Source organism: Coffea arabica, chromosome 1e, assembly GCF_036785885.1.
Source record: "Coffea arabica cultivar ET-39 chromosome 1e, Coffea Arabica ET-39 HiFi, whole genome shotgun sequence".
NCBI lineage: Eukaryota > Viridiplantae > Streptophyta > Magnoliopsida > Gentianales > Rubiaceae > Coffea > Coffea arabica.
In genome coordinates, this window is record NC_092311.1 from 48,164,802 (window position 1) to 48,191,925 (window position 27,124).

At 36.7% G+C, this 27,124-nt stretch overlaps 3 protein-coding genes, 2 long non-coding RNA genes and 1 other non-coding gene across 18 annotated transcripts; 3 read left to right on the top strand and 3 right to left on the bottom strand.

Moving 5' to 3' along the window:
- The first annotated feature begins 19 nt into the window (after positions 1–19).
- LOC113709435 (uncharacterized) lies at positions 20–904 on the top strand. The gene is made up of 2 exons (XR_003452699.1): positions 20–444; positions 590–904. It is a non-coding gene; the product is annotated as an uncharacterized lncRNA (long non-coding RNA).
- LOC113709426 (probable NOT transcription complex subunit VIP2) lies at positions 540–8,233 on the bottom strand. Of its 2 annotated transcripts, XM_027232193.2 has the most exons (14): positions 8,080–8,233; positions 6,988–7,123; positions 6,002–6,110; positions 5,749–5,927; positions 4,813–5,194; positions 3,788–3,997; positions 3,602–3,697; positions 2,586–2,674; positions 2,311–2,493; positions 1,548–1,973; positions 1,411–1,463; positions 1,235–1,276; positions 908–1,052; positions 540–810 (listed from the first exon to the last, which is right to left on the bottom strand). In XM_027232193.2, exons 2-14 carry the CDS (start codon positions 7,003–7,005, stop codon positions 751–753), a joined length of 1,992 nt encoding a protein of 663 aa, XP_027087994.1. In that variant the 5' UTR covers positions 7,006–7,123; positions 8,080–8,233; the 3' UTR covers positions 540–750. The 2 variants fall into 2 exon arrangements, with proteins under 2 accessions (XP_027087994.1, XP_071916167.1); XM_072060066.1 differs by lacking the exons at positions 6,988–7,123; positions 8,080–8,233 and having other exon boundaries at positions 5,749–5,916.
- Positions 6,002–6,082, top strand: LOC113719439 (small nucleolar RNA snoR35). Its single transcript, XR_003454888.1, has one exon. It is a non-coding gene; the product is annotated as a small nucleolar RNA snoR35 (small nucleolar RNA).
- A 1,526-nt stretch (positions 8,234–9,759) lies between the features above and the next one.
- Positions 9,760–14,985, top strand: LOC113709441 (uncharacterized). Of its 12 annotated transcripts, none has more exons than XR_011818547.1 (7): positions 9,814–10,796; positions 10,905–10,946; positions 11,434–11,489; positions 11,773–11,937; positions 12,193–12,231; positions 13,817–13,892; positions 14,620–14,985. It is a non-coding gene; the product is annotated as an uncharacterized lncRNA (long non-coding RNA). The 12 variants fall into 12 exon arrangements; XR_011818548.1 differs by having other exon boundaries at positions 11,782–11,937; XR_003452701.2 differs by having other exon boundaries at positions 9,816–10,796; positions 14,685–14,985.
- Positions 14,986–18,049: 3,064 nt separating this feature from the next.
- LOC113689709 (uncharacterized) lies at positions 18,050–20,030 on the bottom strand. The gene is made up of 8 exons (XM_027207453.2): positions 19,912–20,030; positions 19,720–19,794; positions 19,486–19,618; positions 19,327–19,395; positions 19,174–19,245; positions 18,998–19,069; positions 18,639–18,877; positions 18,050–18,463 (listed from the first exon to the last, which is right to left on the bottom strand). The coding sequence occupies exons 1-8, from the start codon at positions 20,021–20,023 to the stop codon at positions 18,381–18,383; spliced, it is 855 nt and encodes a 284-aa protein (XP_027063254.2). The 5' UTR covers positions 20,024–20,030; the 3' UTR covers positions 18,050–18,380.
- Positions 20,031–21,887: 1,857 nt separating this feature from the next.
- LOC113689720 (uncharacterized protein At1g24485-like) lies at positions 21,888–25,107 on the bottom strand. Its single transcript, XM_027207474.2, has 9 exons — positions 24,953–25,107; positions 24,299–24,824; positions 23,603–24,078; positions 23,375–23,507; positions 23,162–23,230; positions 22,968–23,039; positions 22,772–22,843; positions 22,408–22,646; positions 21,888–22,300 (listed from the first exon to the last, which is right to left on the bottom strand). The coding sequence occupies exons 1-9, from the start codon at positions 25,014–25,016 to the stop codon at positions 22,131–22,133; spliced, it is 1,821 nt and encodes a 606-aa protein (XP_027063275.1). The 5' UTR covers positions 25,017–25,107; the 3' UTR covers positions 21,888–22,130.
- Positions 25,108–27,124: the final 2,017 nt, after the last annotated feature.

The following is a 27,124-nucleotide window of genomic DNA, read 5'->3' on the forward strand; positions in this document are numbered from 1 at the left end:
TATGTTAGCTCAGGTTAGTAAATCCCAGTAATGAGATTTGAGACCCTAAATAAATTTAATTGTTTATCTTGTTCATCCAATGTGAAAATAATGTCACCCCCAGCATCAACCAGGAGAAAGATTATAGGGCTATTTAGTGGAAAAACTCGGGGTTCTGACTCCAACGAGAACCAAGAATAGACGATGGGTGATTGAGAGCGAGTGTTGTATTCTTTGTCGTTTCTTATTTTCCAATTAGTTTGAAAAAAATAAGCACGAAACTTCAATTGAATTCATGTACTTCTTGTCAAGTGCCAACTCGCATGGATCCGAGATTACAATTTTCCATACACCCTCAAGCTCACTATCGAGCAGATGAAATTTGAAGTCATAGAGCAAAAGCATGTAAGGTGCAGTCTTTATTCCTTTGGTAGTATGATAATTCGATGCAGCAGAGAGAGCCAGGTAAAAGTTTGACTAGAACTTTCAGTAAACATAATTAGTATTTATCCAAAATCAAAATGCATCAAGAAACCTCAATATCAGAGACAAAACATATCTTTCTAAAATCTGAAGCTTGTAAATGAAATGCTTTTCTTTAAAATTTCAGGTAAAGGATACGGAAGTGTTGATACCATAAGGAGACTGGTTCAACAATCCACAGAATGGCCTTACAATAAGTATTAAGGGAGGCTTACCAACTATTCTTCTACAAAGTACAGCAAACAGAAGATTTACACATGAAACTGCACATCATTGTCTACATCACTGTCAATGTTGCGGTAGAGTCGGTCTCTTCTCCAACATTTCATAGTGGAGTACAAAATTATCCTGCATTCAATAGTGTGTGTCAGTTTGATACTACATTTGATGTGAAACTATGGTCAAACATGGCAAATAAATTAGAACGATATTCATGGTATCATACCTTGCGAATCGTCTCCCATGTGTTTGGATCAAAGGAAATATAGGATCCTCTCTCGTATGAATTTGTCTTGACAAGAGGCTCCACGTTAGGAGCCCTTGTAAACCATAATCTAAGTTCTTTGTGAAAGAACCAGCCTCGATTATGCCTGCAAGCATGTATAAACCTACTCTTAGTTTCAAAATACTATCCTTATAACTAGCTAAAAGACCAATTTAGAAACTAAAATCATTTGAAGAACTTAAAAGGGAAAATACTGTTCAAGGTTAGCACCAAAAGAAAAGTGCAACTACTCTACAGGAATGGCTTTTATAACAAGCAAAACCGTACAATTCGTTGGCTGCATACAACTGAGCTTCATCTTTTGGCATGCTGCACAAAAGAAAGAATAGCAGGATGCTGTTTTTAGTATACCAAGAACAAAAATGAATCTTAGCATGGGATTTTTTCAAACGCATGACTCATGGAACAGTAATAAAGTCAAAATGAATAAATAATCTATCTACCTGTAGAATGTGTAGAACAATGTATCTAACTGAAATTTTGCAAAGTAAGCTTGCTGCAGACAACAAAAGAAAGATTAGAGCAAACCAAAAAGGACAAAGGCAGAAGCAATCTAGATAACAATCAATTGATGGCTCACAGTTAGTGGGGGAGGTTGTTTTGCATAGTAACACTGTGGCACAGTGAACTCTGGATCTCCTTTGGCAGGTTCATCAGACCATGGAGAACCAAATGTTTTGTGAAGATTTTCAGTAGAGTTCAAATTCAATCCAAGAGTCGTTAGATCAATTCCAAGTGCAAGAGATGTCAGATCAGGATCGCTCATTCTTATAACACTTAGTAAACCAAGCAAACCAAATGGGTCAGGAGCAGTTGGTGAGGCTTGCATGGACTTCAGTCCTTGATCCCTGTATGGTTGGCTTACAGAAGACAATTGCTGCAGACGGAACTGCGACTGATTCTGGTGCTGTTGGTATTGCTGGATAAGCTGGTCATAAGATCCTATACCAGAAACTGTATTCTGGGAATTAAGAGGCCGTAATCCTATGCCAGGGTGACCACTTGTCTGAAACCCAAAACAGCCATTAAATGTTAGATAATGCATCCACATATAAAACCACATATGAGTTACTTCTTTCACTGCGAATCTCAAATCCATCATAAAGCAATAATTTTATAATCTTCAACTAACTTCAATAGCTTTTTAAAGTAGACAACGCACAAGGAACTCTGTAAGTTTTGATGTACAAAATTACGAAGTATTAGCCAAACAGGAAACTGGAACTCTAAACTAAAAGAGAGACACATTTCGGTTAAGCAAATAACAGAAAGCTCAAACAGGATACTAATGACAACAGTAATAGAGTAGTTCACTGATGCAGTATAGCAGTATGTCGGCATACCTGCTGGTGATAGTTTGAATGGGACGAGGGAAACATATCTGATCCATGCAGATGGAGTAGATCCTGGTTATTTAAATTTGAAAAGGAGACACCACTGCTACTCACAGAGGGAGTATGTTGCTGCTGTTGTGGACGGTGGGATGAGTATGCGGCCCCTAGGTTGAAACCAGCAGATCTTCCCATCTGGAGGTTGAAACATATGAAATATGAGTACAGGACTGAAGCATTGATTCAAATAGCAAGAGATGCTCAAATTTTGGCTGCATTTAACTAACAGAAAATTGCTGAGGTTGCATCAGAGAAACAGCATTGTCATGGACTTGTTCTTTCTGCTGTAGATCCATCCCATAATCTGCATTTCCACCTGATAATAAAATGGTTAAACAAATCAGAATCGGAAAGATAAGTAAAAGATTTGGAGATGTAACTAGATAGACTTTTACTGCAAGCATCAAGTTCTGGACTAGGGGGAATTATGGCCCATGGCTTTACCTAACGCACTTAAGACCTTGACTAGCCCCCAAAGACCTCCCATGTGAAGCCCAAACAAGAGAGAGAGAGGAAACTCAGACAGCAAAGTGAAATCTATTTGCAGTAGCTAAATTTGAAAAAAGCAGTTTCCAGCACCTACCATTTCAAATGTGCAATGTGCTCCATTGGCAAAGGCAAATTAATAGATCATTGTTGGGCTTGGGTTTTATCCCACCAACCTTTTATTTGTTGGGCTTGGGTTTTATCCTAAAAGGTTGGTGGGATAAAACCCAAGCCCAACAAATAAACGGTTGGTGGGATAAAATCCAAGCCCAACAACCATCACATAAAACAACATGTAACATTAAGTATGCTTGAAAAAAAAGAACATTTAAGTATGCTCAAGGTTCACCCTTGAGTACAGGGTCAACATGCAAGCAAACAGGCCAAAGCAATTACAACTTGAATGAAATCTTGTCTTACTCTAGACTCTCTATTCTGTTAAGACTCTTTCAGAAAAACAATAAAAAAGAAAAAAAAAACCTCAAAACTGTTAGCCAGTAAAGACAGAGACATAACACCAAGTGAACTGCAGGAGAGGAGAAGCACTCAAATGGAGCACTAGTTAATTAAAGCAGCATGCTGGCAACATATCGTTGGAGTTACTCCAAAGATATTGTTTATTGTAGTCAAGAATTCTCTTTATCTTACATATATTTACTCAAGCAAAGCAGTAAAATATGAGCATGATGACAAGTAAAACCCACCTGGTTGCATGTTTAACTGACATTATCGTATTAAATGTTAAAAGAGTAAGCACCTTTAAATCCTGGTAAAGCAGGAAAGTCTTCATTTTGAATGCTGAACTCCTGATTTTGTTGAACTATAGGACCAAGACCTTGTTTGCGCAACGATCCTGAAAGGTGTTAAGCTTACTTATATGTTGAGTAGTGCTGAATATGTATCTCAAGAAATTATTGAACCAAAGATTAGGAAATTTAACTACCCAATTGTCCCTGAGGCCCTCCAGCAGAACTAGGGCGGCTGGACAGTTGAGGGAAATCATTAATGTCAAATGGAGAACCATCATTCGAATTTACATCATTCAACATCCCCATTGAATTTAGATTATTCACCGCTTGTACATGGTTTTGAGAAAGTGGGCCACCAGCAGAAGGGTAGGAATTTCCTAGCATAGAAATGACCTGTGGAGAAGCTGAATCCACAAACTGTCAACATAAAATTACACAATATTCATGCATTTGACCTATTATTTGCTCTTTGCCAAGACAATGGTAATTTAATACCAAAATCAAATTCCAAAAACAATAATCAATCAGATGAGTATCTAACAGCACCACAAAAGTAAGGAGTAATTGCATGATGGCTAGATTTTTTTTTTGGGGGGGGGGGGGGGGGGGGGGGGGGGGGGGGTGGTTGGTGCGGGGAGGAGAATTACCAAAAGTCTGAATTATTTTCTGGGGAGGAAATGTTTGAAGCTCAAAAAATCTAACCAAAATATTTCCTTCTCTACTTTCTTGTAACTTGAAATATCACAGGTGGCAAACATGGGGTGACCAATGTTCAAGGAACCTTAATTCTTTAAAAGAAAATTCAATTGCATGAACTTGTCCTTGCATTTACAGAGATCCACCAAACTACTAACAGAGAGAAAAAAGATTGCCTGATGTATACTCTCCAAGCATAAAAACTGTTCACAACTAATTTACGCTGTTAAAGCTTATCTATGAAGAGCATTCCCTAATTCTCTGAGGATGAATCAACTACTGAGTTTGAGTAGAATCATCAACTTCTTGCCCCTAAAAGTAGCATAACTACAATGTTGAATATAAGATTTACAAAAAAGCATGATACGGACTCCCAGAAATCAGAATAGGGAAAATCAAGCCAAAATCCAGAAACTGAATGACAGACAAACAAAAGGTGGCCAACGCTTGCTTAATTAAATCACACTTAAGATAATAGAGGAGATACAAACACAAGAAGGAAATATCATATCGAGGTCGTTACCTTGTTGGAGAACACCACTCATTAGCCTATTTGGTCCCTGGACATTTAGATTTCCAGAACCGCTGTTGGCAGTCAAATTCAGGCGAGAAGCAAGACCAGGCATAGACAATCCTCCAGCAGAACTCATACTCCGTCCAATGTTGCCCACACCAACAATGTTACCCACAGAGCTTGTAATTCGTGGCCCAGCATTTCCTAATAATGGAGACACCCCCAATCCAGGGACAGGATTACGATTACCAATAGCTGCAGAAGTTGGGAGAATCCCTGGAATAGAACCACCAACACCATTTGTGCTACTACTGTATCCAGGACTTCCAACGACACTCATGCCACCCCTATTTGTCATCCCTGAATGGCCATGAGAACCGCCATGAGATATCTGGAAGGGGATGAAAGGAACATGAGTCAATACCTAAATTAAATGACTACAAAGTCAATGTGTGCACAATTTAAAATCTTTCTGAGGAAAATATTTATCATATTTCTTCTACCATTTCAACAAAAAATTCAAGTGTATGTCCCAATAACAGTGACCAGTCAACAGATTAGACCCACATCCAGTTAACAGACTCCACATCCTAACCTGACCCAAAACTTTGACAATACTCAAACGAAAGATCTGTATCCAGATCCATCAGACCCAATCAGATTCAGATTCAGGTCAAGCTTTTGATCTTCATATGAAACATATGTATTTATATTTATTAGAACAACTTTTTAAGGTGTCAGCAGAGCACTAATTGCTCGGTTTTAGAAAAAAAGAATCTGGATCTATGTACTAAAAGGATCAAAATAGAATGATAGAACTCCGATCGACGTAACCAATGAACAAAATGGATGTCCATGTAGATATAGATCTGACAACAGCTCAGATCCATAAAACAGGCCTAGACAAGAAATACTAATCTGCCATGCAACTAGAGAGACAGTAACCTGTGAGAGAGCAACCGGAATGTTGTTTGATGTGAAACGTCCGCTAGAGAGGTTACCAGCAGATTGCTGAACCCCGCTTGATGGCACATTACTCATTGTTGTGTTTCTTGAACCAAGTGTGCCAGGAATGTTGGGAACATTAAAACTTCCATGCATATTATGCAGTCCCTGAATACCTCCTATAAGAAAAGAAGTTTGCAAATAAAGAGGATAGGAAAAAAAAATCAATTTTACAATCAAGCAAAGTACTAACCTGTATGATGAAAAACAGGGGAGGCTGCACCGGATTGAGCAGAGAAAGACGTTGTAAACGACCGCCCAGAGCTGTCAGGAATATTTGATGCTGATCCGTTCAACGATGACTGTAAGAAAGCATTATTATTTAGAGAACTTGCAAAGGAAAGAGCCACGTCAAAAGACTCAAAAACACGTGTTGCCTGTCAGCTGTCATTTGTGACACGTAATTGAGAAATTATAATAAATGAGTTACCGAAAGAGAATGCAACAGCACTTTCATCTCTTACAGAAAAAAAGATACTCAGCAATGTGTAGAAAAATTTTTAAACCATTCAGGTTTTGAATGGTTTAAAAATTGTTGTGACTTGATAGTGATGGCAGTCTAAACTAGTTTATTTAGGACTCGTAATACTTGCGCTCCCTAAAAGTGTTTACGAATGTCGTGTAAAGTAACACTCAGACTGCTCCCCAAAGAAAAAAAGTACACTCAGACTTGCAGGCACCAAGTCTAATGCTTTAAAACATATCAACTCATATGTCTATTCTTAGTCAACTGCAAAGGCAAATAGATCTGCTTTTGCATTCAAAAGATTAGGGTAAAAGGTCCGCAAAATTGTAAAGTTCATATCAGAGATACACTCCTACCAATAATTTTTTTTTTATTTCAAATTCCTTTCACAGAAAAACAAGTCAACAGAAGTCCTGAAGTTCTGAATTCATTAGCAAATCAAGTTATTTCAAAATCAAAGGACCAATATATCTCATGTTCAAGTCATTAACAATCCAGTTTATTTAAAGACAACTTTTGGTCAACTCAAGACATTCATATTTAGCTAATTTTTAGGAATATATGGAAGGCTGAAAAAATGCCTAATGCTTCAACAGAAGGTCTCTAAATAACTATATGCTCTTCTAGAGAGAGAACTACAGTTATGCAACAGCTATATGGCTAACTGATATTGATATTGCGCAAATAGAAGTTTCCATTAGGAGGAACAATACATTAAGTAACCCTGACATTGCAGAAATGTCAAAGAGTCATGCGTGAAATTTTTCTTTGCCGAACAGCAGCTTTGCCTTTCCTTTTCTTCGCAAGATTTTGACAGAAAAATTGGATGCCTTTCCAAATTGTAGTTACCTAAAATTAAAAAAGTACAAAATGATTGAAACAGTAGTTAAAAAAAAAAAACTCTGCAACAGTTAACGTATAAAGCGCCAAACAAGGACAGCCAAAAAAGTACATCAAGTATGTCAGCTATTTGAGCTAAATCCACAAATAACAGAACCATCTTCGAAAGGCAAACAAGGAAAGGAAGAGATGATATAACTGAAGTATGGAGCCACAACTACAAAATGAAAGAAATTGAGATACTGGACAACTTTTTTTTTCCTAGCGTAAAATCCTCTCTTCCCGTGACTGAGACTCAAACTCTAGATGACATCAGCAATTGTGTAGCCTACATGTCAAGACATTTTCATCCAGACATTTTTCTTTTTTTCTCAGGAATAGAAAAGGTTTAGCAGTAATCCTGTAGTCCATTCAATCTTTCTCGAAATAAAAAGGATTACAAGTAATATACTGCCCATTCAACTATGACTTGTCTAGGCTACTAAGTTAAGAGTTAAGACCTCAAAATGGCGCATATACCTTCAAATAAATTCAAATTTACAGCAAGCCAGCTTAAACCTTGATCAAGTATTAACATAAATACAATAAGTAAAGTACAAAATTACACTCACTACCAGTTCATTGATTATCAAAAAGAGTAAAGCCACATCAATCAATTCAACTCCACCCTCCCTGCTCCTCCAACCCATAGTAAAAATGGAAAAAAGGAATGGACGATCCAACATACAGAAATTAGTAAGAAAAAACAAAATAAGTCTTCAATTTGTATTAATGCTACTACTAAGACAGTAAAAACCAGTAACTTAAAGCCCGATATACTACTCCATACTATATCATCTCAATTCCTTACATTTGACCTCACAGAAAAAAAAAATAGTAATAATAATAGTGCTCAGAATTTGAAGCTCAAAATATACCTTAAAAAAAAGGCAAAAAAAGGATAAAGAGAGAGGAGTAACCGTTACCGCTAACAAACTGAGGGACGAAGGAACAGATCCGTGTAGTATAAAAAGTAAGACGGAAAAATAAGAGAAATATAAAAAGAGGAGAGAGAAGAATCGGAAGAAGAAGAGGAAGAAGACGACGGGGAGGTCCGAAGATGGATGATGGGCGGATGGGGCGATAACTCGCTTTAATACGCTTGCTTTTTTGAATCAGACCCAAAGAAGCCGAAGACCAATCAAAGCAAAAACTGCTCAATGATAACAAACAAAAAAGCCCAAAAACAAAAAGCACATAATGGATACATGGGCCTGGCTTGTTCTAAAAATCTTTTTTTTGCTGTCTAATTGAGACGAATTTAAGTAGCTTAAATGTTTTTATTGTAAACTTCATTTTTACAAATGAGACTCAAATTTTATTAATTTTTGAATTAATTAATAATACCAACCAAGCAGTTGTATTTCTTTTCACTCGTGTTTGAAGCCCAACATTTTCTAGAGTGCTTATTATAATAATTCAATTGTTGCGTACAAAATGTATGACCTATCTTATTTAGCATATTAAATAGTAATAATATTTTCTTTCCGTCAGTAACACTTGAATTGAAATCCATAAAAAATTTCCCATAATATTTTAGAACATTTTACTTTACACTTGGCTTCTCATTTGTTACTATTTTGTAGTATGTAATTAATTACTTTTTAATAATAACAGAACAAGGTAATAATTAATCACAAAAGATTATAGTGTTTATTCCAAATTAAACCTAGATATCACTTTATAGCTAGGGATAAAAAAGCGTCAACCTTTTTTAGTTTAAGCACGTTCATGATCTTCATAGTAAATATACGGGACATACAAAAATCTAGGCACTAATATCTTCATTCTATTAGAGATTTGGAAGTTGACCTTTCTACTTACCCTCTGGGTTCCCCTATATATTTTCTATCCTAGTCATATACCACATAACACGTTAATGCAGGTCATCCTACAGCTGCTGCTTGATGGTAAAAAGAGAGCTGGCTAATTTAATAGTAGTGATTGGAAGTTTTGTATGCTACTGATCACCATTTTCTAGCATGTTTTATTCTTTGTTTTGAAGTGGAACTCAAATGTCAACAGCAGTTAGAATCTGAAAGTTCCTGGTTTCGAGCTGAATGCTTCCCCGTGCAAGATGCAGAGAAAGCCTTGTCTCTGCAAGAATTCCTTGAGATAATCAGAGAGATCAATGTCAACTTTCGAGAGAGCCTTGTCAGGCTTTGATATCATTATAATAACTCAAGAACGCTTCCAACTTCTTCTTTATGGTACTAATTAATGTTTTTCTTTTTTAATGCTCTTTAGATATCGGGTGGATATAAATATAAAAATGATGTCTGATGAATATTCTATTAAAAATTTCTAATTGCAGCAATCTGAAGAGAGGGTATTTTTGACATTTTATTGTTTCTGCGAATCGAGCTTACACCTTATTAATGGCAAAGGGGTGATTGTAATATGACAATATCTCAGTGTATTATTCTATTTTTTTGATCAAATCTCATGGGAGATAAATTATAATTATAATTGAGCCTAATTTAATTTGTTACATTAAACCCTCAAGCATCTACAAGACGGCCCATTATAAACCGGGGATTAACTTTTCCTTTCGCACCACAGCTTGCCCATTATTTTTTTTTTTGTTTACTCTTGTGGCTAAAACAATATCCTTTCTTTATCTAACCTTTTTTTTTTTTTTTAAATCTGGGTTCATCTTTACGTTTTTGGGTGGCGGAGGCCTGAGGTCTTTAGGAGTTGGAGACGGTTATCGATTTTTGTAGTCTAAATTGACCATGTAAATCTTTATGTGTGCGCTTGCTTAATTTGTTGATTTCCTATGGCTGGATTTGGAGCTTATAAAAGATACTCGTGTACGTCTCTCTTTATCTCCTGATCACAGGTTGATAACATTGTGAGTCCACCAGCAAGGAAATCATCAGACATGCAATATTGGACATCAGCAGACATGCAAAACCCAGATTGCGAAAAGCAACTTTGCGCGTGTGATGCCGTATTCTAGTTGATCGGTCATTGCCTTTTTCTGTGCGGTCTATTCCAGTTGAGGGTTTGGTTGCTGCTGGTTCTTCTTTGAGTTCCATTATGGAAGAATCTACTCTAGATGAGGGCTTGGAATTGGAGTGATGATGGTTCTTCGTCCGATTCTCCCACAGAAGAATCGATACCAGTTGACAGCTCGGTCGCGGCTGATGCTTCTTCCGGTTATTCTGCTGCGGGAGAAGTGCTTTTCTGGGAGAAGAATAATGAAGATTTGTCGTACGGTGCAGGTTTCATTAACATATCTAGTCTATTGGGGAATGCCCTTGTTTTCAATTGGGCTTCAATTGCTGACGTGGCTCGCTTTCATTGGTTGATTGGTGATCGTTCGGCCCGTGGGAATTCTCAATTGATGGTCATCCAGCCCGTTCAGCCCGTGTGAGAATTGGATGCCTGCTGATTGTTGCATTGGTTTTCTTTCTTTCTGACGTATTCTGCCGAGGATGAGACTAATGCATGGCTCGATACATCACAATTTAGAAGGGTTCTCTTTCTCCCTTGTTCATCGCTGTTCTCCGCTACTCTTCTCTCTTTCTCTCTCTCTAAGACCATCTCTCTCTTTTCTTCTTCATTTTCCTCAACCACCCCAGAGCCCTTCTATCTCTCTTATTCTCCATGACCGGCAACATCAGGACCAAAACATATGGTTGGTATTTTTTTTCTTTCCCTCCCTGATTTTCTCTAGCCTTCTATTTTTCTTTTTAGGTTTAGTTGCCTGATCTAATCTAATTCATATTTATTTGTGATATTGCAGGTGAAAATTTTGGAATCTCTTCCAGCATTCTTGTGAGACTCTGTAAGATTTTTTATCCTTTTTTTAAAAATTGTGTTCTAAAACACGTGATTAGTTTTGCTCTTTTTCCCCCCTTTCTTTTGCCTGGTATTCTTCCTTCTCTTGCCATATTTGTATCTCAATTTTGCTCTTGGCCAAAAAGTATTAAAAAGGATTTAACAAATTTGAGAAATTTTTTTGGAACTTTTCCCGATCAAATGCCTTTATAAGAAATTTTTCCTGGTTTCTTTTTGTTCCTAATTTACGTTTTTTTTTATATTTCAAGTCAAAAGTTTATTCATCTCTGCCGCTTCGTTGCTCTCCAGAGCTCCTCTCCTCTCCCCTTCCATTTTTGTTTTCATTTCTTTGTTCCTTTGTTCCTTTTTGTTGTTTTTTATTTGGTCTTTTTTTCTCTGTTTTTCCTTCCCGTTTCCCCCCTCCCCCATTTTTCCCTTTCTTCTCTTTCCTTTTTTCAATTATATGATTCTAATTGATTTTTTTCCCTTGTTAGAATTGGTCTGGATATGAAGCTACTAAACGCATGAGACACAGAAATCATCTTAATTGGTAAGCTCCAATATTTCCCTAAAGTTTTACAGTTTCCTTTATTTAAAAAAGAAAGACATTTTTCCTGCTAAGATTTGTTAATCTTTTGATTAATAACCCAGAGATCTGAAATACTATTCTTCCATCTCCTTCTTTGAGCAAACAAAGAAAGCCGTAGTAAAATCTTCATCCAAAAGCTGTGAAAGTCGGAAGTATTTATAAATCCAGAGATCTGCTATTTTTTATTTTCTTGTTGAGTATGCTTCTGAGTTTGTGTTCTGCCTTCTCTTTTTCTTATGCTTAGATCTTGCAGGTGAAATGTTAGAAATCAGCTTCAGCACCTTAATTAGATTTTGCAAGTTTTCCTTGATTCTTCACTCTTTGTTCGTACAATTCTACAAAGGTCACTTGTTCTCCCGCTTTTCCGTGAGTGCAGCTGTGGCAATGGCCTCAGGATTTTCTCTCGTAGGTATTTCAACATTTTTTCCCCCATATTTTCTCTTCATCTCTCCAGTTTTTTTCTACACCACCATCTTCCTAAATCTTTTTTCCTCTCATTATTTGAATCATCAGTGAGTTGGATCATCCACCATTATAAAAGAAAAAATATGGAGATCGTTTTCCCTTTAGACTTTTCCTCATCTCCTCAGAAATTGTCATCTTCATTGGTGATTTTTGTGGGTTTTTTCCCCAATACTTGATTGTACTTTCTATGGTGTTGTAGGTGCAAAGGTTGAATATTTACTTCGACTCCAGATTCAGGGTAAGTGTTTTCCATGACTTTCCCTTATCTTTACCTCAATTCATTTTCTCATATGTTTTTACCCTCATCTCTAAGGTTTTTTTTTTTGTTTTTTTCGTATTGCTTTAAGATGGAATAATTTGTCTTCCCTGTAATGTACTGTGCTCTTTATGATGTTTTGGTGAGATAATTTTTTTTTGTTTTCATTTTGGATTTTTTTGCTGTTGCTGTAATTTAGGTTTTTTTTTTATAGAGAGTAGTGAAGTAAGGGATGATAATGTTCTGGATGGTTTAGCAAGTCAAAAAAGTTTGATTTTTTCCATACCCATTTCTAAATAATCAAGAACATTATAATTGTACTTTATTGGATTGAAATATCATATATTTCATAACATTTTGCCGAAGGATTAATAGGGAATGGCTTTGGAAATATGCTTTCAACAATCAATCATATGCATGTAGAAAAATTACTCCACTTCTTTTGTTTGGTTTGAAAAATGAAGTAGTGTATTTTTTGGGTAATACAAGAAGTTTTCTAAAGCAAGACTTATTACTCGAGTTATCACAAGTGAATAGGTGAGAAAGTTGAAGTTTTGATGTTAGCAATCACATCGGGAATGGCGATACATTTGACCATAAACCATTTATGAAAAAAGAAATTTTTTGCTTCCACTGGACTGGAATGCACTTACTTTTACACTTTTTTTTCCTTCATTCTCCCAATTTTTTTGTCTCCTATGTTTCGGAATTTTTTGTCTAAATGTTTTCTTTTAAGCAGAAAAAGTAGAAATAGACTTTTGTGTGTGCATATAGGGGTTTAAAAAGTATATACACTTTTACAGTTAAATAAAAATGAATGGTTTTGTTAGATTGGTTGGTGCAGAATATGATGAAATTGGGAGGGGCATTGCAAGAGTTAATTTAGTTTGAGGGCATTCTCCAGTTATGATTCTGGTACTTGTGTATTTGCCATACTGCCTATCTTTACTGCCTTGAAATTTATCGGGGTTCTATTTATCTCTATTGATAGCAGTTATTGTTTCTCAATAGTTGAAATGTCTTACATTTAGCAGTTAGAGCAGCTGATGCTCTATGCTCAAATTTCCCAGCTCTTGTTTAGTTGTTGCTTGGGATTTTCAAAATAACTTAAATTGTCAATTTTCTTGGTTTCTTTCTCATGTCTCTGCCATTGTCGATTTCCAATGGAATCGAACTTATTTCATCTTTTGATGACTTTAGTTTGAAGTTTTTAATTATAGTTTTGAATAAGTTTCAACTAATTGTGGGAAAGGAAAGTGTCAAAATTTGTTAGATTGGTCGGTAGATGAACACTTTGGCCACAAATGCTGTTATGAAAGGTGTATGTTTACCAAAAACCTATTACTTAGAAGAAAAATATCCCTAGATCTCTTTTCCTTCTTTGACCATATAGTTTTGGATTCATGGGTTGTTCAAATTTTAGCACAATGTCTTTGGCTAAAAACTTGGTGATTATTTTTGCGTACCATTTTATAGCCTTCTTTTTTTCTATTTGTTTCCATTTTGCATATGAACAATTTATTTTTGCTTCTATTATTGTTGTTAACTTTTGGGTTGAATTTTATAGGAGTAATGCTTCGTTTAGTACCCCAATCAGCCTAAGCCCAAGCTTTGGCCTTTTAGCATAGTTTAGCTTTAGAGAGGTAAGCTGTTTACACTTAATTTAGAAAAATATCTTAGTCAAATAGATGTGCTTGTATACTAATAATTAGTTGTTGATGTCTCTGTTGATTATATTTCTGTTGATTATGAGGAAATGATTAAGTTTCTGTTAATTATCGTTTCTGCTATTTAACTTGCGAACCATTTCTTTGTGTTCTTATTTGGCATTAAATTAGATGGATACCGGGCTCTTCATGGTGGAATTAGGTATTAAAATTATCGGCATATAATAAAGCAAATAATGGCCTTCTACTACTTTTAAAGTGCTGATTCTAACCTTTTTTCTTTCACCTTTCGTTTTAATATAACCATCTCTATGAATGGAATTTTTTTTTTTTTACAACAGTGTCTATATTGTGTATATAATAATGTAATGGAAAATTGTTCATTTGTAGTTATTGCATGTTTTATATTGTAATTGAAGATTGTTCGTTTATTCTTTGGCTACACTGGTGCAGTATGTCCTGACCTATGAATTGTACAAAATCCTTTGCCCCATACTTTTGCCTTCAGGGATAATTATATGGAAAAAACTTGTCTGGCATATAGTTAATTGCATAGATAGGCGCTAATGTTGATGTTCCTGTAAGTGAAAAAAGTTAGATTAAAATGGAAGTGACAATGATAAAAGAAAAAAATCTATGATATATTTTTGGAGAATATGGTAATTGTTACTAATATTTAACTGTATGAAGTGGATTATTGCAGTACCACTCAAGAATGCTTCTGCCATTTGATTAACAAAACTACATGTTTATTTATGTGGGAAGCAGAATCGGCCACCCTTGAAGCTTTATCAAGATCAGAGCCTTGAAGCGTATGACCCTGGATACTAGATTTTGCACTAACTGTAGCTATTTGATCTTTGCATTACCTGCTATATATGTATATAAGCTCTTGATGCATTATATCTCACGTGGATGGTGTTATCATAATATTTTTGTTTGGTTTAAAATCTTGTGTAACTGGATGAGTTATTTTGTGCCAAGAGTTTGACCATCCCTTTTGCTACTGATGTATTGAGAGGATAGAATTATGGCCTATATTAATAATCCTCCTCCTTTTTTGGTCAAATGCAATTTATCCCACTAAGGTTGATATGTAAGTACAGTTTCTTTTCATTGGATTTCTTGAAGTTACAGGCTAATGAAAACCTTTTTAGTTATTGTACTACAAAGGAATGCGTTTTTCGGTCTTTGGGTTGTTTTGAAGTGTATGATTCTAATAACAAGGAAAAGGCTTGATGCAATACTACACTGTGCATTTCTTTTTTCTTCTTTTTCTAATATTCCTTTTTGAGCTGGAGCAGCTTTGATATGTAATGAGAACCTCTGGAATGCAGTCTACTGGTCGTAAGTTTCATAAATGTAGCCTTTTACATTATCTCATGTACTTGTCTTTCCTTTTACGGGACTCTAGCTATTGACATGCATCAAATGATCAAGGGCTGAATTACATCGAGGCCTGTGAAACTTTCTTTTTTCTTTTTTTGTGTGTTAAGTAGTTGACCATCCCCTATGCTATTGATGTATTGAGAAGATACATATGCATTGGTAATCCTCCTCTGTTTTTGGTGAAATGCAGTTTATCTCACTACGGTTGATATGTAAACACAATTTCTTTTCTTTTCCGTATATTTCTTGAAGTTACAAGCTAATGAAGCCATTTTGGTTATTGTACTACAAAGTAATGGGTCTTTCTTTGCGGTCTTTGGGTTAATTTGATGCAATTACAAAAATAGTGGATTGGTTGCATCAGAGTCTACAAATAAGGCCAAGGCTTGCTGCAGTACTACACTGCTCTCGTTTTTTTTTTTTTAACTAGAAAGTCATAGATTTTGGTGTACATAAAAAATATAAGGTAGCATTGCACAGTGATATATTATCTTCAAACTAATGACATTGCCATTGCTGTCCAATTATTCAGCATAACAAAAATGACTGTCATTTAGCAATCAGATAGAAACTGTGGCTCTCTTCATTGCTTAATAAAATTACAAAAAATAATCACAAAGATTTGTGTGCACCTTCATGTAACTCTTTATATTGAATATTCTAATTTGAATAATTGAATATTTCTGGGCAAACTTGAAAATTACACCGCGCATCGCGCGGTGTTCCCCTCCTAGTTTAAGTAAAAGACGATCGAGTTCTAATTTTTTGGCCGCCGGGTACGTGATAAATCCCGATGCAGATCTCCCTTGCTAGCTGATTGGAGCACAAAAACTATGTCCTTCGATTTATCCAGAAAGGGCAAGGGCCAGTTGACCAAGTTACACCTAAAGCCCATGCGAAACCTTTCGCATTCTAGCGGAAATTGGTGGCCTTATATTATATATCTGTGTCCATGCTGGGCCACCCTTTCTCTTCGAAAATCTGTCTGATCCCTGCTTTGAGGTTTATGATCCTCGTTACAACTCCTGGCTTTCTCTACCTACCCCTCCTTTCCTAGATCGAAGCAGGAGAAGCACTCTGGTTATGGAAGTACTCGACTCCTACAGGCATTTTGTTAGTATAAAAGATAAACTACATGTCTCGACTAAGCTGGGCTCATTTGCTTTTCCACATGGGAGGCTCGTGTGTTATTTCGTGGGTTCAGACATCTGGACGACATCGAAAATCTGTGTGATCAAGGGACAGGGAAACGCCCTAAGGGCTCTGTGCAAGGAAAAAACCGCCACAGAGGAGGGTGGTCTACTGGCCTTCCATTTGCTTCTGTTGATAAAGCCTTCCTCTATGGTGAGGATATTTTGATTATGCCTTCTGCGTAATTTGCACCCTCTTATGGTTGTCCGAGGGAAAGTTGAGAAAGCTCAATTCTTGTGTGCGATGGAGGGGGGTTCAATACGGGATGATTTGGTTCATCTAGGAGAAGTCGCATTTCTTACCAGTACTACCACCTGGCTCTAAGGCTGTGATAACAAATTACTTCTGATGGTCATGATATTCATTATTTGGGGCCTCAAAATTATGTGGAGATGGGGCGGTAGGAGATTGTTCGGATTCTAAATTCGTGCAATTTATGACCTACATGCATTGTGAGTCTTTTGAAATTGAGCTCTCAACTCAATAGTAGTTCTGTTTCACTGTTGAGGTGAAAAGATTAAACGTGCTTCGAAACATAAAACTTTCAACTCAAATGACGATATACAAAAAGGAAGGATATTTGTGACGACCCAGCCCTCAAAGTTTCGAACTATGCATTTAGGCCCAAGAAATTGTGGAGAATGTCAACTTGAGCCCTCACGAGTTTAACAAATTGGTTTTATGGATCAATTGAACGATAAGAAAAATAAGAGAAGATCCTAAAAATTAAATTAAGTGGAAGGGTCGATTAGGATAAACTCTCAATAAGATGATATGAATCTAGAATTTAGGTGTCGTTTGGTAAAAGGTGATGAAATCAGAAATTGAAATAATTTCAATTCTTGCTGTTTGGGTTACATGTATTAGATTCAAAATCTTGGACTTAATCATTAAAATTTGGAGATTCTCAATCTCCCAACAAAAACTTCAAAAATTGGGGGATTTTGATGGATTCCCAAATTTGACTTAAAAACTTCAAAAAAAAAAAAACATGTCATTTTCATCACTCGATTAGGTCAATCCAACCTGTATGACTGCATCTTATCATCAGATTTCCTCTTTCGTCTTTTCTCTCTCATCCCATCTTCCAAAGCCGGCTTTGATTATCATCCTTTTCTCTCTTTCTTCTCTCTTCACTCTCCCCTCCAACTTTAAGTTTCCATGACAGCAGCTCCATCCTTTCTAGTTCTTTCTCTCTTTTCTTGTCAATCTCTCTCTCACTTTTCCTTTTCTTCTTTTCACTTTCTTTCTCTCTCCTCCAATACTCCATGGCAGCCGCTCCTCTCCATCTAGTTCTCTTTCCTCTTTTTTTTCTTTTTGTGTAAGTATTTCTCTCATCTCTTGTCAGTCGCTCTTCCATGCTCCATAGATTGCAAGGTTGATTGGTAATAGTTAGGTGGTGGTTCAAGAGAATTTGGTGAAACATTTAGTACTTAAGAATTGGGAAGAAGGAAGCGGGAAGAGAAAGAAGAAAAAAATAAAAAATAAGTTGATTCCAAAACCTTATAAATATATACCAAACACTAGTCATTGTAATGATACTCTTAATCAAATTCCATACTGAATTTTTGGACGTGATTCCAATTATAATTCCAATTCCTATACTTGAACCAAGAACCCTTTTAGTATAATTTAAAAGAGTCTAAAGTACGAGGTGTCACGATACTGACCATGTAACGTTACAAAGCCTAGGAAACAGCCTCATGTATGGAAAGGATAACTTGGAAAGCTTACATAGATTACCAAAAGAGAAGAAAAAAGAAAAAAACACTGAAAAGAGGAAAAGATAATAATAACATGAGCCAATCCTCTACACATAATTAGGGAACAGGAGAAAGATAAACTAAGGCTGAGAGAATTGAAGAACGTGAATTATTAGCATAGTTAAGGATTTGCAGCACCGGATTGGGCATTGATAGGCGTTTCTTCCGTTATCTCTGCGTGCTTGTTGGCTCCAGCATTTTGACCTGCATTCATAAAAAGTACTACTGAATAAAGCAAAAGCAATTTATGAAGGCAAACCATAGGCCACAGCTACACCTCACGGAAGATGGAACAAGGGCTAGGCCTGGTGTGAAAAAGAAGCAAAGAGATACTAGTGCAATTAATCTTTCCCCGTTAGGGAGTTAAATAAGGATTAACCTGGTGCTGTAGCCTGTGCAACTGCCTCTGCTGTCTTTGCTTTGTGGCGGAACATTGCGATAGCTCCAACGACAACCCAAAAAACAACAAATACTGAACTTGTGCTCCCAATAATTGCTGGTAGTTTGCTTCTCTTCTTTCTTCTTGTTGTATAGACATAAGGGGTTTCAGAAGTATCTCCAAAACCGGGACTGTTCCCCTCTGGTGTCTGGTAGAACAATGCAGGATTTCCAGTTAAACTGGAAATCAAACAATTGGGATGTCAGAAGAATACTTAATAAATTCAAATTCATTAAAAAGCCTGAGTAATTCCAATGAGTCATTAACATAGCAGTTGACGAGGATTAGAATCAGCTCACTCTGTATTCAACTTCTTGTTCTGCAATATTGAGGCTGGAACTTGTCCACTAAATAAATTATTTGCCAAATTCCTTGAAAGAAATGAGATAATCTGATTACTCATTGTCACAAACAATACCATTGTTAAGCAAGTTTGCCAATTGCACCTCCGTATGTGTATTGTGTATTCACTTACAGTTCTTTTAGATTTGGTAAGGTCCCCAGAAAACTAGGAATGGATCCTGTTAAAAGGTTATTGTCCATATCTCTGCAGAAAATCTCAGAATAAGAAGAGCACAAAATAATTCTACCGTATGAGCTTGCAGAAGACCTTGTTTTACTAACTTACATTGTCTCAAGGGCAACCATTGTACTAAAATCTGGAAGAAATCCAAACAAATTTTGATTGCTAAGATACCTGAAAATGTTATGTTAGATCCAATGAGCAACAAAGTACTGGAAGCAATTGAATTGCGTATACAAATCGATGTTAACTGCTATGATTTACAGTGCTGTTACACGAGGTGAGGCATCATTGCTGCAATCGATCCAAGTCCACTTGGTTGGAAGACAAGGGTCATCAGATCCATCAATCAGTGCCAGAGCTTGGAATTGAAGAACAAGTGCAGCTAACCCTTGTACTGATTGATGGATCGAGCAATAAAAATGTTGCATGAGATAGACGAAGAAAAGGGGAAAAAAAGGAGTAACTTGCATAAAAGAAACTAATGGAAATGCCAACCATCTTTAGGATTTGTTGCGTTGATTGCATCAGCGAGTTTGCGAACATTAGAAACTTTATTCTCCAATGTCCTCCCTGCTAGTTTCATCATTCATGTTACATTGGAATTTAGCATGTAAAGAGAAGAGGATGGAAAGCAGTAAGAAAATATGTATTGTATGCATAAGATTGATAGATTCCATGAGTTTTTACCATCAGATGATCCCAGAAAAAAGCAAACTGCCAAGAGAAGAATAATCACTGAGTGCTCAGCCATGCTTGACAATGTCGGACAACTAAGAACAGATGAATTTAGGAGTTGCATTGGTGGGCTTGGGGTATGCTCGTAATTATGTGTATTCTGAACATTATTAGTTGACAATGAAGTCTTGTTTAAAGTAAATGCCAGAAAGACGTAGACTTTGATTTATGAGAACTGAGAGTCGGTGACAGATAAACAATCTGCAAATCTGACAAGACTCGCCACTTTGCTGGCCAGTTCGCTGACAACATTCCCATGTCTTCACACACATTTTTCTCTTTCAATTATAACATGTACCAAGAGTATACTTTAGTTTTTAACATCTTTCAGCTACATGGGATGTGGGATAAAGATTGGTCTATTTGAAGTTTTTTACATGTATTTCAAATGATTTGTAAACTATATCTGACAACATTACAATGCTTATGTGCCTACATGCAGAGAAATTAATGCATCAAGATCAAATTGATGCATTTACTTTAAATTGACATATTACGAGATTTTTTTTTTCTTTTTCTCAATTTGGTAGCCTCTGAAGCTTTCATCACGAAGAACAGCATGAAAGATTATGGTTAACACATTGTTGGTGGAAAAATAATGCGCTATTACAACTTTTGACAAGTGATCTAGGTGTGACTCAAGGCAAGTCAGGATACTACCAGAGCATCCCTTAAATAGTTAAATATGAACACCGACCAGCGAAGACTGTTCATGAATTTTTCTGCTTCTTCCTAGTTGTCAGGTTCGTCCCCTCTAATCATTCTCTTTGAATTAGTCTTCCTATTGGAGGGATATCAGAATTTAGTCATTTGTGATTAAAAACAAGAATCTTTTCATGAGAAAAGAATTTATGACAACCTCTAGCTCCTTTAGTCCCGGTTGACTTTTTAGAGCTGTTTGCATTTCTAAACATGACATTGAAACAAATAGTCTATAATTTGTTATCCCTCCCTGCACAAGATAATTTTGCCCACCTGATTTGATTCTCGAACTGGGGAAGGAAATTTTCATGGGACATTTAAGAAATGCAAAAATGACATTGGAAACAGTGCAGTAGGAGAAATATTGATGCAACTGTTGAGACAACTTATCGGACCTGTCATTATGCAGAAAGAAGTTCCAATTGAACCCTGGAAAAATAATTCAAATGGAATTCCATTCTCAGGCCTGGTTTTAAGTTCTTCATTATTATTACTAGTATTCTCCGAAGAAGTGCTTTGCTTGTTCACATTCACTTTGAACTAGTCCGTAAGGGCCACACCAATTTCACCGATCACTTGAGGATTTATTCCTGTCCCGTTAAGACGTATTAGCTCCTCCATTTCCATTTTGACCTAGAAAATGCTCAAGACATGATATTAACAAGATGACTAATTAACCGCAGATTTTCTATCTTCATTTTTCAATTTTATCACATGAGTTCGGCTTTTGGTTCATCATCACAGATCAACTTAATTCCCCTTATTTACTTAATTAGGGCCTTTAAAGTAGATGTGATGTCTCTTGTTAGTTGTAGCCAACTGAAAAACGTTTTTTCGTTTATATTGACTTGGCCTCACATACTCACACTTTTACATTTTAAACGATGAAATTTTAATTTTCTATTGCCCTTTCTCAATTTAAACCTTTCATGAGAAAACGGGCCGTTCCTGCCGGTGGACTTTTTGATTTTGAAGGAAAAATGCTGTGCAGAAATTTCGATGGTGTTGCGCTTTTAAATTTTCAGAGACTGAAATAAAGGTCATCGTTTCGAATTCCGCCTGTTACCGTGTAGTGCATCTTGGAACGGAATCTACACTACCGCAGAGAGATTAGTCTGGCATAAATCAGAATACCCTACTTCAGGAAAAAAAAAAGGGGTCATTCCAGGACTCGTTATCACTGTCCTCACGACATAGTTTTATCCATCTGATTTTGATGCTTCAAATGATGAAGGAAAAATTCATGGACCACGCAAAAAAGGCAAATGGTACATTGACAGACGTCGAAATCCCTATAAATGTACATGATTTTAGAAAGAATCCAGTTGTAGAAATTGACACAACTATTGGGACAACATTTAGGACTGAACATTATGAAGAAAGAAATTACAATTGAGCTGTAAAAGGGGAAAGGGCCGCCCCGGGGGGGAAAGGAAAATAGATGGCCAAATTCACAAGCGATTCCATTCTCAGGCCTGTTGCGTTGTTCCATTGGTACTGCTAGTATTCTCTGAAAAAGTGCCCTGTTCGTCCACATTCACTTTGAACTCGTTCATAACAGCCATGCCAATTTTACCAATCATTTGAGGATTTATTGCTGCCCCATTGGGCGTATTAGCTCCACCATTTCCATTTTGACCTACACAATTCATATATAAGATATGATATTGACAAACTAGTTAATTAGCATCACATACAAAACAATCATCTTAGATGTATATTGTCTGTGATTGCAGAAACTCTTACCTGCGGAGACTGCAGCAATTGCAGCTGATTTTCGCTTATGATGTAATATAGCAAGAACACCAACTACAGCCCAGATGAGAACGAAAACCGGAACCGTGACTCCAACTACCACAGGTACCTTGCTGCTTTTCTTCTTCTTGCCACCCCTAGAGGACCTGGCTGCCGGACTCCCTGACGTAGCCGTGGGAGCACTTTGGCACGATTTGCCAGAGGTGCACAAGTCAGGATTGCCCGTCACCCTGAGATATTTCAATATCAATAACAGCTTATAAGTGAATGGATAGATAGACGTTTATCCGTCTAACAGAAAACTCTATCTAATCGAACCAAAACTAAGATGAGATTAAATTTTGAGCAAGCTTACACTAAATTTAAGCCGTTCTTCTTTGACAGCGAGGCAGGTATTGGGCCGCTGAACTGGTTATCGCCCAAATTCCTGGAGGAAAATCCAACGGGAAGAAATTGGGTATTGATCGATGAGCAAGTGTGGAAATGAAGGCTTATGACATTCTTTTAAGGCCGGTGAAATATTCATGAATAGTCATTGTAACATGTCTTACAATTGTTTAAGGTTTGGGAATGCGCCAAGAAAATCAGGAATTGGTCCATCCAGGCTGTTATTGTGCAAATCACTGTGATTCAAAGGAAAAAAAATTAAGGAAAACCATTTAAGTTTGCAAGAAGATGAGGAGCAGATGCTAGGTAAATGAAGTCACCAACTAAATTACTAGTATCTCTTAACATAGTTGCTCACATGATCTCGAGACTGCCCATGGAACTAAAGTCTGGAAGGGTCCCTGACAGACCAAAGCTACCTAAATTCCTGCAAAAAGGACGACAACAAAAACAGAAAAAGATTACATTAAGTAATGAGCATATTCGGGGGGAAAAGAAAATAACACGAAATTAATTCTTGCTTTCAGATCTCGACTTTCGAGTAAAGAAAAGGAGAGAGAAGATAGATTACAATGCTGTTATGCGAGGTGTAGCATCACTTGTACAATTGACCCAATCCCATGAATATGGAGCTGGGAGACACGGATCACCGCTCCAATCTTGTAATGCATCAAAAGAATTTTGCAGCGAAGCTAGGCCTTCCACTAAATATTTTTTTAAAATCAGCACTTAATTTGTTCTGTGTAATTTACAAGATTTAACCCACACAATTTCTTATTTAAACCTTACAACCACTTACCATCGTTGCTGTTAGTTCCATCCGTTAGCGCGTCGCTGATGAAAAATACTTCCATGGCATTAATTAGAGGTGGAAGTGTCGAGCCAGCCGTGGATTCCAAGTAAAATGTGGTGTTGGAGGAAACTGTGATGTTGCTAAAATAGATTTCTGAGAAATTGCCATAAGGTGGCAAAATGGGATCGGAGGAAGATTGGTTATTCTTGAAGACTCTAAAGGATCGCTTTTGAGTTGAGTCGAGTTGAGTAACTTCAGAAAAATACATGTTGATGTAAACTGGAACTTCAACAGGAGGAAAACCGGTGCCTAGTTGTATGAATTCAGATACATTGGATGTAGTGACCGCGTTCCTTAACACTTGTTCTGGAGGATTATCTCCTCCTTCAGCATTAACTAGAATGGCATCACTTGCTACAGAAATTAATCCGTTCCCACCGTCCATCGGGTTCCATATTCTGTCATAGGGATCATCTACGTACCTGAAGTTTTTGGTTCATGGAATTGAAATCACAAAAAAGGAGTTAATTTTAAGGACCCAATTTCCACACATAAGATTAGTTAATCATCAACCACCATGCTCACATTATGATTAATCTACAGATTCTCTGTTGAAGATAGATTTTTCTTATTCCTCAAGCTGCTTCCAGATTTATCTTTTGATTAAGAAATTTGGGAATTTGGGAAAAAGAATTTACGTACCTGACGGTTTGGTTCGTACCATAAGCAACCCTCCTCTTCAAAAGCAAAGCATGGTTGATATCAACTTGATTATACATGGTTGAACCCAAGCTACGGAATTCAAGTGCTGAGATGAAGGGAAACTGATCAGGCTTGGTTTGAGCAAGACAAATGCTGGTGCTGTCCCCCTTGACAACGTAAATTACCTCGTAATAAACAACTTGGTCAATCATGGTCTGTACAGTGGCCCAATCGTTCCCATCAAATTGAAGATCAAAAGTAGGAGGGGAAGATTTCTGGTCATAGTTTCCGTAGTAAAAACTTGCACGAACAAGAACTCTTCCGCCCTTGTCAGCTTGGATGGAGTAACAATTCTTTTTTCTGCTAGTGAACACCCTGAGCGTGTCCATAACCTGGGATATGGAGTTGTTAGTCTGCACCGCCTGTGGCAACCCGTTGCTGATGAAGCTATCATCTCCCGTCCAGACTATCGAGTTCTCATCCGTGTAAGTAAGGTCAGATGATCCACAATCAATGCTCTCAAACACTACAAAGTTGGTTTAATTGCAAAGAATTACTTCTGAGAAATTTTTACTAGCTAGTTGAGTTGTTAAACAAACATTGCACCGAAAAGAGGCAATGTTGTATTAGAATTAATACGAGCATCGAGCTTACCATCCGCGGTGACTGAGAAGAAGCAAAGTCCTAAGACGAGAAGCAAAATCAGATGGCTTGCCATCACTCCAAGCTTGAAAATGAAAGATGAAGAAAGATATTGGACGGTCTATATGAATATATACTGTAGACGTGCAGACTTTAATATTCTTTCTAAAAATGCTAATGCGAGGAAACAGTTTAGCAACTATTCTAAGCATGGGTAGGTTTTGGTTGGGAAGTACGTGAGAGGGATTGTAAGGAATCATGAATTTAAAACATTTCACTTATCAATAAAAAAATTTTTTAAAAAAAACTATTCTAAGTAAAAAATGGTGTAATTAGATGAAAATGTACAAAGTCTTGATCAAAGAACGGAGAAGTTGAACCTACATTTCTTTTTCATTTACTTTAACCAATCGAATTAAAGTATGAGAATCCGATGAAGTTTTGTTTTCTCTTTTTGGGAGAGAGAAGTTCAGCCTACGTTTCTTTTTCATTTATTTTAAATTTTTAACCAATCAAATTGCAGGATGAGAAGTTGATGATGCGTCAAATTTACTTCTTTTTTTTTTTTGGAGAAAGAAAAGATATTGCATTAAGAAAGTGAAGTTAAAAACTACTAACGATTTTACGGATGACAATATGCTTTTTTTGTTTCTCTTTATTAGTTTATTCTTTCATCATTACTCATCTTCTTAGGCTCCTGTTCTTCGGTTGACGTTGACTTTGGGTTGCCGATTCCCTAAGTCAACTTATATGGATTATTTCTTGCCAATGCGCCACGGCCAAAAGCTGACAAAGGTTAAAAAAAGGGGAAAAAAAAGAAAGGCATGTGGGATGATCGAAGGGGTCAAAATTTACAACTGGAGCTGCATCGATGTCAATGATGGTGTCGAGTTGACTTCTGATTAGTTTGGTAAGTCAGTCAATGGCTGATGATCAAAGATTAGCGTATGATTTGAGATTGTTGATTGCGGACTGCGTGCGGAATAATGGGTACCAACTTGCCCTTATTTTATAGCTCGAAGGAAACTACATTGAATTTCGTGAAGTACGCCGAATTTAAACAACAACATTACGAGATGCACAGACTAAAAACAAGAATTAGAGATAAAAGGCTAGCCAAATACTTAAAGATCCTTAAAAAGAAGGAAGAGAAACGGAGAGAGAGATTCAAGAGAACGTAGATCCATCCAAATTCTCAAAGAATTTTCGATGCGGCATTCAAATCTGGTCATCAACTTTCCCTAGGAATTCAGGTGTGTTTGGATAGGAGATTATTGAAACATGATTTGAAATAATTACTGTAATACTATCTGTGATGTGAAGTATGTCAAATAAAAATGTGATTAAAAAGATAAAAATGTATATTGAAAATTGTGTTTGTGATGTAAACAAATAATTTTTGACCAAATAATAGCTATTCAAACAGAATCAAAATTCTAGGCTAACTGAAAGTTAATGGGAAACAAATGGCTGTCAAAACAGAATCATTCCAAACTAGCCATGTTTGTGACTGGGAAACAAATTACTTGTGTTTGGACGCGAGATTATTTAGAGAGAATTATTTGAAATAATCCTATAATATTTTTCATTATGTGATATACCTGAAATAAAAAAGATGGATGAGAATTGTATATATAACATAAGCAGAATAATATTTGAAAATTTTGTTTTCAAATCATACCATCCAAACGGGCTTCACATACATCCAATGAATTTCCATATTGCCATCCTTCAAGGCAAAGTTGTCGTGGACAAATTAAGACACAGAAACAGGTTGGAAGTACATTAGTTGCTATGGCAATGCCACGGATTCATGCTTACAGGAAAACTGCGGTAATATGAATTCGACGTCCAAGAGTTGTTGCACTTGCCCTTTTTTTTCTCTTCTTTTTCGGAGACGATAAACCTAATCTATCCTACACTAAGGGGAAGGGGCGGACCTAAGGAGATCCAAGAATAACCCGAAGAGAACTAAACCATCACCGGATCAGATGGATACACAGCACACCCGCCTGAATTTTTTTTAGAAACAAGCCACTTAAATATGGCATTTTTGCCTCCCACCCCCTAGTTTGTCTCGCACCCCACCAACTAGGTGGTGGCCACTGAGTCAATGGTCCAGTGGGCATATTTCAACTAGTATTTTGTTACTATAATTTTATATATATATATATATATATATGT